Source organism: Acanthochromis polyacanthus, chromosome 1 (assembly GCF_021347895.1).
Source record: "Acanthochromis polyacanthus isolate Apoly-LR-REF ecotype Palm Island chromosome 1, KAUST_Apoly_ChrSc, whole genome shotgun sequence".
In the NCBI taxonomy this organism is placed as follows: Eukaryota; Metazoa; Chordata; class Actinopteri; family Pomacentridae; genus Acanthochromis; species Acanthochromis polyacanthus.
Window position 1 is genome coordinate 61,584,249 of NC_067113.1, and position 10,896 is coordinate 61,595,144.

The following is a 10,896-nucleotide window of genomic DNA, read 5'->3' on the forward strand; positions in this document are numbered from 1 at the left end:
ATCCTTTAAGTCCTGGAAGTTGTGAGGTGGGGCCTCCATGGATCGGACTTGTTTGTCCAGCACATCCCACAGATGCTGGATTGGATTGAAATCTGGGGAATTTGGAGGCCAAGGCAACACCTCAAACTGGTTGCTGTGCTCCTAAAAACAACTCAAACCACTTTTGCTTTGTGGCTAGATGCATTATTCTGCTGAGGCCACAGCCATCAGGGAATACCATTGGTCTGCAACAATGCTTAGGTAGGTGGTCCGTGTCAAAGTATCCACATGGATGGTAGAGGCCAAGGTTTCTCATCAGAACATTACCCAAAGCATCACACTGTCTGCCAGTTTGCCTTCTTCCAACAGTGTTGCCCAGGTAAGTAACGCAGATGCACCAGGTGCATCCATGTGATGTGAAAGAAAACATGAGTCATACCATCAGACCAGGCCACCTTCTTCCATAAGTTCTTCAGCAATCTGAGCAACAATAGCTGGTCTGTTGGATCAGACCAGTCATCAGTGGGCCTTGGTCACCCATGACCCTGTCCCTGCTTCTCTACTGTTCCTTCCTTGGACTACTTTTGACAGATACTGACCGCTGCAGACCAGAAACGCCCCACAAAAACTGCAGTTCTGGAGACACTCTGACCCAGTTATCGAGACATCACAATTTGGTCCTTCTCAGACTCGCTTAAATCCTTACTTTTTTACCATTTTTCCTGCTTCTAACACATCAGCTTTGAGGATAAAATGTTCACGTGCTGTCTAATATATGCAAACCACTGCAATAGGTGCTATGATGAAGAGATAATCAGTGTTATTTCCTTCACCTGTCAGTGGTCATAATGTTATGCCTGATCCGTGTGTGTTCATGTTTTTAAAATATATATATTTTTAGAAGGACATGAACTTTTCAGAGCACAACCTACTGTCCTGTTCTCCCAGTCGGTTTTATTTATGAGCTAAACTTTCATTTTACAACTTGATGCTTTTATTTTGAAAGCCCGATCGCTGGTGTCGCTTTGCTAGGCAGCTAACAGTAAATGGCTACATTGATGTAGTGTGTCAGTGATTGTAAAAAGTGACTCCTTACAATCTCAATGATGGAAAGCTGTCGTCCAGAGGAGAACACAGGTCTGTGTTACTGGGTCTTTAAGTGTTTAGTGGCAGCTAACAGTGAACAAACTCTCTGACTGAGCTTAGCGTCGTTAGCTCGTAGCCGCAGCTGTGATTGCTAGCTAATGCTAACAACAAAACATGTAGCAGCTTCAGACGACGTTTACTACGTGTGAGAACTGTAGCACTGCAGTGTTGTTCTTGGTGAAATGTCCTTTTTGTCAGTCTGGGAACCGCTAAACCAGACTATTGCAAACCACATCTCCAAGAGTTTGCCTATTGCGGAAAACTTAGTTATGGTTAATTAGCTAAACTCAGTGTTGAGACAGTTAGTGATGCTTTGATTTGAACATATACTGTGTGAAAGCGATTCTGTGTCAGCAGTAGTATTTCTTTGGCCTTTACAGGACTCAGACAATAACACAAGGTCGTAGTAATCGAAAACAACAAGGAAACTTTATATGCTAGGAGCCTGCATTAGGTTTTCAGGGTTTTTTGGATGTTAACTCCAGTGCTACGGTGTGGAGGTCTGTTGAGTGTATTTTAGTATCTGAAATAGGAGGTTTCACAATGACCAGTGGTTGCTCCTAAATCTTTAAGACCCCCTCTGAAGAAGATTTTTCTTGTTGATCATGTTAACACATCTGTATCAAGACAGAACAATTATCCATCTATCCGTTATATATACACCACTTTACCCTCATTATTGTTACAGGGAACTGGAGTCTATCCTAGCTGACTTAAGGTGAAGGCAGGGGACACCCTGGACACATCACTAGTCTATCACAGGACTACACATAGAGACAATCACACTCACATTTACACCTATGGGCAATTTGCCAATTAACCTCATCACGTTTTTTGATTGTGGGAGGATTTTGGAGAACCCATGCATGCATAGAGAGAACATGTAAACTCCATTCATGACATTTTTAACACTGCAATCAGCTAATTGTAATGGCTGTAATTTAAAATATACATTTTAAAGTGCATATGAACCAGGGACTTGCAACTTTCATGTCGTTTTGCATTTTCACCTTGAAATGACTGAGTCCTGAGGAATAGAACCAACTGAATGACCAGATTTCAGAAATTGATGATGCCATTAGGAGAGTAGAAGCATTCCTTAAAGGGTTATCTGTTGAACTAATTGAATATGCTGGCTAATTAGTTTTGTCACAATCCTGATTAAAAGCATACTCTGCTAGTCAAAGACACCTCCAATGGCATCTTCAAATATGATCAGAGGTGTGAAAAGCTTCAGTGTTTTGCTGTTTGTTTTCCAAGCCTGACATGAAAGAGAGGGTTTCTTTTGTTTTTACAGTTTTGAAAGATCTGAACAGACTTCTGAGGTTTCATATGACAAACCACCCTCGAAAGAACCAGTCCTGTGTGCATGCAGGGTGGGGCATTCTGTGTCATTATCGTACTCTGGAAATGGTTTCCAGTTCAAACATGTTTTTGTGAATTAATCTGATATTCCAACACACTATTGTGTAACATATAGTAGTTTTACAGTGGTTGAGCAGAGTCATAGGTGAGCTTTAGTGCCTGTGCATAGACTGTATATACAAAGTGAATATAGCCTCAGGCTCTGAAAAGTGAAGACAGAACACAAGTGACTCAAACCTGTGTTCTCTCAAACAGCCAGCCGAGGGCGAGTCTTCTGTTTGCACAAAGAAGTTTGATTTCATAGAAGTCTATAAAATCATGATCCTAATTTCCACATGATTTGTTGCCTCGGTACACATTTTCCTATTGACTTTATGGTCTTTTATGCGTCCTTCATTTTGTTCATTTTGTAAATCATAGTCCACTTTAGTAGTCGTATAGATGATAAAGCAGGGTAAGTTTTAGGGCCTGGATACCTTGTGATTGAGAGGCTGTCACTGTTCTCAGTCAGATCCTCCACTCACTCATTACATCTGTTCTCAAAAACATCAACGTGCCGACATCCAAATTGTTAATTCAAAGCGTCAGAGCAGTTGTCCACAAACCAATGGGTGACATCACAGTGTTGTTCATCTTCCTTGCAATACACCTGTGCTCAAGCTGCAGTGAGTAGAGAGGAGTAGATGTGGATCAAGGGGATACTTCATAGATACGCATATTTTGTGGCGTTTTTTCACTAACACCTACTCAGCTCAAATGTACTCGGTTTGTGAGGTTTTCCATTAGGACGTAGTACCTCGTATCAGTGACTATTTTAGTACCTACTCGGCCGGGGTTCCAAGCAAGCTGAGTGGAGCTGATAATGTGACGTCTACAGAGTGCAGGCCAGTGATTGGACAGGGACAGCGACTCCTTCACGAAAACCAAATCCATCATATTTTTAAAAAGCTGGCAACAGCGACAGTGAGCATTCCTTTTCATGGAACTTTTAATCTGACAAAAAGCCATAGACTGAGCAGCAGGTATCGCCTCAATGTTCTCCATTGTTGTGTTGCGTTTGTGTCGTACACAAATCCAGGCCGCTGTGATATGATGACTCCACCCACAATGAGGTGGTACTCAGGTGGACCTAAACCGAGTCAAGTCGAGCTGAGTAGGTGCTAGTAGAAAAGCGCCTTTAGAGGAAGTAATGGTGAAGTGTTACATCTAAGCCTTTTTAAAGACAGGAAGGAATTAACTTCATGGTAAAAAGAAAATCTAAATATGTAACTTTGACACACAGACAATGACAGGAAATGAACTGTAAAGCAAGTTTTGTCCTTAAGTTTTCACCTTAACTACTTAGACATTACGCTGTGCAAAAGAAAATGGTCATTGGCATTTTTCAATACAGAAATAATTTACCATAATGTGTGCTAGCTACGGACGGTCTGGTCTATTGACATTTCATAAGGCGTATCATGATCCTGCCCACCCTATGTCCGCGGTCCTGCAGATATCTTCCTGCCGTTGTCATCCCTGCGGCTGCTGATTCCTCCTCTGCGGCTGCTGTCTGCAGCGATGTGGCAGGTAGCTCAGCGGAGAGATGTTCTTGACTATGAAAACCTTGACGAGTTTGTGACACTGGTGACAGCAACAGTCCCAGACCTGCTCAGCCCGAAGCAGCGAGGAAAGCTACTTCTCCGACTGCGAGCCAGAGTAAGTTCAGAAAATATCATGCAATAATGTCACACTTCATGGATGTAGTTAATACAATATCTTACCGATTGGACAAGTTTCTCTTCTTTCTATGTTTTTCTTTTTAGATTATTCTGGAGCTGTGCAGAAACGAGGAAACTGCCAACATGTTGTGTGTACAACCTCATCTTGAGCGAATCCGCCCACCGGGATACACAGGAGTAAGTGTTCCACAACAAAACTAGGTGATAACATGTCAATGCTTTCCACTTCATTGCTGATCAGAAGGAGTGTTGATTTACTTCTGTTGAAATGATTACAGTTACAATCATTTGTTTCAGAGTGGGGATGCAGAGGTGGATGCAGAGGAGGCCATTTTTGTGGAGTTAACTCAAACCCTACTGAAAGACCCAGCAGAGAGGAAGCATTTTTACCAGGCGAGCTACACAGCTCTTTATGGAGCCCAGCTGGTTTTTAATTATTTCTCTTGCAGTTACACCTCTTCATAACTGTTGAGTAACTGTAAACTTTTGTGTTCCCCAGGAGGTTTTTGAGACAGACTATGGTCTCAGCTACGACACAGACATGCAGCTTCTTGTGTGGGAGTTTCTTTCCAAACTGGAAAGACTTCTGCCGGTGCCAGACCTTGGGCAGGTAGGAAATGATTCCTAAGCTGCTACTGGATATTTTCAGCGTATTCTAATTAGAAAAATACTATTAGTAAGAAATTGCACTCTCTGTTGTCATGTGCAGTGTTCTCGCCAGTGCATTTCAGCTGTCGTAACGGCCCGTTACACTGTCAGTTTAAAAGATTACACTGTGATTAGGGCCGCTACGCTGTTATTTTGACAGATAACGCCATGTGTGTTTGTTTTTATCGACTGGGTGCCTATCTAGGTTAATTTATGTCTCCCCACCTCAGCCGTACTTTCCTGCCGATTGACCCGTTCCCATCTAAAATTAAGAGTCGCTTCCAATCTCGGGGTTACAATTAGCATGTCTCGGTTGTTTCCATGATGCCATGTATGGTGAATAGTGACCTAAATCACAAGCATTTGGAGCATCTGCGTGATGCTCATTGGCTGACATCTGGGCCGGCCGCTCGCGAGATTTAATGAAGGCTATTGCAGATGCGCATGCGGGTCGTGCGCATGCGGGAGGACCTGCCATTATGCTGTAAAAAAATCCTGGTGAGAACCCTGATGTGTAATATGCAACAATAGTCTTCAAGTGATTTTTTTTTAACATCTGTGTTTTTATAAGATTGATCAGATTTTAGCTACTAATAGCTACCATTTTGTTGGTTATTATTTTTACTTGTATTAGTCGTACTCCTCACAAAAGTAATGGACCCAGTGCTAAGGGAATGAGTGAATATCTTATAGTTACTCCACTAAGGAACGGCGAAGTTATGTGATGATCGGTGTACGTTTGTCTGTGCGTCTGTTTGTCTATCTTTTTGCAACATTACTCCATAACGGACTAACGGATTTGGATGAAATTTTCAGAGAAAGTCAGAAATGACACAAGGACCAAGTGATTAGATTGTGGAAATGACGCAGCTTATAGTCTGGATCCACGGATTTGTTCAAGATTTCTGTATCATTGTGAGATAGCGGCATGGCGTCACTGTAGCCATGACAGCAAGTGAACGCTACATCAGCTGTCTGCTGACGATCACATGATTACGATCCTATTGCAAATCGACCTCTGCGGACTTAATGAGACTTATCTGTCAGAAATGGTACAAGAAACTTCAGCTGGACCCGAATATCTGAATCTTCAGTTGTGACGGTGGTAACCGAATATTAATTTTGAGATCCGAACACCGAATATTCTGATTAGCCCCTCCCTGCCTCCCTAGTTGGACGATCGGATTACTTGGGTTGTCCGTTTGTCTCCCGTCGGTCCATGTCACACGATCCGAATATCCGGCCTGTCCTTTTGTCTCTGTCTCCCCTCCATCTCACAATTGGATTATTTGGCTCGTCTGTTCATCTCCCCTGTTGTACGATCCAAATATTCGGATAGTTGTCATTAAAAGGGTCTGAATATCTGGAGCCGAGAAAATGATATTCGGGCCAGCCCTACAAGGAACAATTGATTAAATTGTGGGGGTGTTTGAGTCCCATCAATTCCCGCCACCCGCTACATATTTGGGTCACGCGTTTGTGTATCCGTACATAACATACACATGCATAATACACGCCTGTACTCAGCACAAAGTCATTTTGTTTTTGGGTACATCTATATTAAATGGTCACATTCTATAGTGCTGCGATTTCTGCCACAAATTTTTTCAAGATTTCAGTCGTCAGAAGTAATAGAATGACCTAGCAGCCTTGGCAGAGTACTGCGCTCTCTGAGGGCTTTTCTTGTTACTTTTGTTTTCACCTTGATTCTTCCCTGCTCTGTGTAAACACAGACTGCAGTTCAACCGAGGAAGTCACAAAATATTTGTCATTTGACTGTTGATCCCAGCTGAGTCACTAATGGCTTTACAGTTGTGCCAGGTCGTGCTGATTTAGTTTTTGTATTTTATAGGATCTGTCTCAAACTGTTTATTCACATTTTTCAATGAGGCATGTAGAATAAAGTGATTTTGATTAAGCATTACCATTTCAGCTTAGAATTGGTAGATTTTGAGTAGTATAAGAACTAACAGCAGTTAAAAATGATTCTTCTTGTTTATCAGTGGTTAATATTACTCCATTCCAGTAAACTTTATGTACATAGTCACACTTCCGCGAACTGACCGTGTGATCACTGTGGAATTTAAAGTACCTCATTCTTGCTGACAAGTTTGTTTCTGTCAATAAACAGACTGTTTCATGGCTGACCTCTGCTCCCTCCGTACTGAAGGATTGCCTGCAAGCGCTCTCCAATCCTGACGATCTAAGGTCTCTGCTGCAACACCACAAATGCCTCGAGCACCTCGGCACACAAGGTACATTAGACACAACAGTCATGTTAACACTGGAAAATCAGCTGCTGTTGGTATGAAGAAAACATTTACTCTGGTAAAGCTGCCTCCTGTAAGCAGACCAGATGGAGAGTTTTCCCTGCAGGTTTGCTTGTATTTACAGGCAAAATAGGCTTCAGTCAGATGTTCAGAATGCACACTTTGCTGAGCCACATTACAGTGAGGTTGGCCTTGTGGGTTCTCAGGATTCCTGTCCTTATCAAATATATTTATAACCTTCACCAGTGTGTGTCACAGCCTGAGGTTTGATTTTCACACAGCCTGATTTAACTGCAGTTTCATAAGAGCCGTCACATTATGTTCTGACTTTATAAACTTTGCCTCAGACAGTATTTAAGTCACTTTGACTTAAAGTTAGGCCACAAATGTCATACCCATGCAAAATTTAGTTTTATAGTGAATTCTTTGGGCCAATAAGTTTCTTCTGCCTGCCTGACATTAACAAGTGACTATCTACAGGATGACACTGTGTTTGAAATGTTAATGATGAATTTGAACTATTTCTACGTTTTGTTTCATTTGTACATGTCAAATGTCATGTCTTAAAATCCTTTGAACTTTTTGCTAGTTTTTGAGAAAGTGCAGCCTCCAAACCAGCCTAAATGGTCCTGGTAGTCCATGGCCAAATAAAAGGGATTAGTGAGGACCTCTGGTGGTGCATTGTGGCTGCTCACAAGACCAGGAAAGGCTATGTAACCATAACCCACGTGTTTTCAAGTGCCAGTGGCCACAGTGCAAAACAGAGTCAACAAGTACAAGGAGTTCCATGCTGTGAAAAATCTCAGAGGAAGGTCATGGTAGGTAGTCAAATGTTACTCTTGCATTGGAAAGAATGGTATTGAGAGAGGCTAAAAAGAATCCAAAGATCACCACCAAACACTTTCTGATGATACTGAACAAGGCTGGTCTCCATGGGCACAGAACAAGGAGAACTCCACTTCTCCTGAAGGTTGTCGCAAAGAGGAGTCATCCAAAATCCCAGCAGAGACATGCAGAAAGCTTGTTAGCCTTTATTGGAACTGTGGTGGCAAATAAGAGGCTTTAACACTGATTACGTACAACCAGTATGAATAATTCTGAAAGTGGTGTTTTTAGTAAGAAAAACTGAAGTACTTTACTTTCATCATTAACATCTCTAACACTGTCTTACTGTCTTTTGTCACTTCCAGACAGAAGAAATCTCTTACTCAAATAAAAATGAATTCTAATTGAAAATTTGCATCAGTGAAATAAATCATTGCCTGGTGATCAAGACATGACAGTTAAAACATTGAGCTGTTTTCCTATTGTAGTTTGAGTATTTTTATGTGGATGAGGATATTTAAAAATTAATTTAAAAATAACTGTTTTTAAATTAAGCTATATGAGTTCCTATAGAAGATAACAGGTAGTAGAGCCAGATGAGAAAGCCAGAACCCACAGCATCAACTGTGTATGTGAACCCAGTAGTGATGCAGGTGAAAGGATTTTTTGGTTTTCAGGCATCAACACAAAAACAACAAGAAAAGCACTCAGAGAGAGCAATACTCCACCAAGGCTGTTCATGCCCCATATAGCATTGTCACAAAAATGTAGGATTTGTTTATTAGTTATTGATGATCAGAAGTCAAATAATGTGACCATTTAATATAGATGTACCCACAAACAAAATGACTTTGTGCTGAGCACAGGCGTGTGTTATGCATGTGTACATTATGTATGGGTACCGAATCGCGTAAACTAAATATGTAACAGGTGGAATTGATGGGACTCAAACACCCCCACAATTTAATCAATTGTTTCTTGTATCATTTCTGATGGATAAGTCCTGATAAGTGCACAGGGGTGGATTTGAAGTAGGATGACAATCATGTGATCATCATGCTGATGTTGTGTTCACTTGTAGTCATAGTTACAGTGACGCCGTGCTTCTATCTCGTCATGATACAGAAATCTTGAACAAATCTGTGGATCCAGAATATAAGCCGCATCACTGTCAAAATCTAATCACTTGGTCCTTGTGCCATTTCTGATCTTCCCTGAAAATTTCATCCAAATCCATATATCCATAATGCTGCTAACAGACAGACAGACAGACAGACAGACCAATGCCCTTGTCAGATGACTCTGCTGCATTTCTTGGCAGAGTAACAAACAGTTGCTCATATTTATGGGCAATATCAAACAGCTGTTTGTATTTTCTGTGTTCTTCGCAGGTACCACAGTAGAGATGTCCACCCAGGTGTTTGCCTGCTCTGAGTGTCCCTTCTTCCACATGCAGGAGTCCTACCTGCTGCAGCACATAGAACACAGTCACCCTGAGCAGTACAACAAACTGCAGAGGGCTGCAGAAGCAGCTCAGGTGCCTAAGAAGAAGCCCCAGCGACCCGAGTTCCCACAGCCCTTCCCCATCCATGACCGGCCTGACCCTCACATGTGCCAGGAGTGTGGCAAAACATTCACCCGTGCCTCAGATGTGACCCGTCACCAGCGCACACACACAGGCGAGAGGCCCTACACCTGTGAGGAGTGTCAGAAAGGCTTCAAGAACTCCTGGGACCTGACCAGACATCAACGCATTCACACTGGAGAGCGTCCCTTCCTCTGCTCCCAGTGTGGAAAACGCTTCACTCAGATGGGATTACTCAAGCTGCACTACGAACGAACCACCTGCGGCCAGACGTGCAACCCTCCTCTGGAGTTAACAACAGAGGTGGTGGTGGCAGAAGAGACTTTAGAGAAAGGCGATGGTCAGTACAAATGCCAGAAATGCGGTGAGAGCTTCAGCAGCATCCTGGAGCGACTCAGGCACAGGCAGAAACATGTGGTGAGACGTCAGTACAAATGCTCCCTGTGTGAGAAGATCTACAGCCGAGCGTCAGACCTCAAGAGACACCAGATGAAACACACAGGTGAGCGACCGTTTGCCTGTGAGTGCGGGAAAAGCTTCACACATGTGTGGCTGCTGAATAAGCACCAGCAGATCCACACCAGAGAGCGGCCCTATCCCTGTACAGAGTGCGGAAAGAGTTTCACACAGCTCCAGATCCTCAACAGGCACCAGCTTACTCACAACGGCCAGCGACCCTACCAGTGCTCGTACTGCGAGAAGAGCTTCACCCAGCTGGCCAGCCTAACACGCCACGAGAGGATCCACACAGGAGAGAGGCCGTTCGTCTGCAGCACCTGTGAGAAGAGCTTCCTCACCCATGGAGAGCTCGTCAGACACCAGCGCAGCCACAGCAGCTTCCGACCCTTCAGCTGCCCTCAATGCCCCAAGAGCTTCAAAACCAAGCGTGCTCAGAGTGAACACCTCAATACCCACACAGGGGAGCGTCCATTTGCATGCGCCTGCTGTGGAAAGAGGTTCGCCAAGTCAACCTCGCTGGTCCGGCATAATCTTACTCACACGGGGGAGCGACCCCACCAGTGCTCCCAGTGTGGCAAGACTTTCCTCACATCTGGCGAGCTGCTCCTCCATAGACGCATCCACACAGGAGAAAGACCTTATCCCTGCTCCTATTGCGAGAGGAGGTTCAGGTGCTCCTCAGACCTCAACATGCACGTCAGAACTCACACCGGGGAGAAACCACACAGCTGTCTGTTCTGTAAGAAAGGCTTCTCTACGTCCACGAGGCTGAAGAGACACATGCGTACACACATGGACAAGGGCATAGTCATGGAATCATTAAGTCTTTGAGCCATCAGGAGCTGCTGATCTAATTATTTAAACTGTTTTCTTTTAAAATAAAATCAGTCATCAGTCA

At 43.3% G+C, this 10,896-nt stretch overlaps 1 protein-coding gene across 1 annotated transcript; it reads left to right on the top strand.

Annotated features, from left to right (window-relative positions):
• The first annotated feature begins 967 nt into the window (after nucleotides 1–967).
• LOC110956758 (zinc finger protein ZFP2-like) lies at nucleotides 968–10,896 on the top strand. Its single transcript, XM_022202461.2, has 7 exons — nucleotides 968–1,116; nucleotides 3,986–4,188; nucleotides 4,296–4,388; nucleotides 4,509–4,604; nucleotides 4,711–4,821; nucleotides 6,991–7,114; nucleotides 9,346–10,896. The coding sequence occupies exons 1-7, from the start codon at nucleotides 1,083–1,085 to the stop codon at nucleotides 10,827–10,829; spliced, it is 2,145 nt and encodes a 714-aa protein (XP_022058153.2). The 5' UTR covers nucleotides 968–1,082; the 3' UTR covers nucleotides 10,830–10,896.

What these genes read in the sequence shown, in the direction of transcription:
- LOC110956758 (XM_022202461.2), top strand. Translation starts at nt 1,083, where the DNA reads ATGATGGAAAGCTGTCGTCCAGAGGAGAACACAG. An exon ending in TTCTCCGACTGCGAGCCAGA is followed by an intron (nt 4,189 to 4,295) that starts GTAAGTTCAGAA and finishes TTTTCTTTTTAG; the next exon opens with ATTATTCTGGAGCTGTGCAG. An exon ending in CGAGCACCTCGGCACACAAG is followed by an intron (nt 7,115 to 9,345) that starts GTACATTAGACA and finishes TGTTCTTCGCAG; the next exon opens with GTACCACAGTAGAGATGTCC.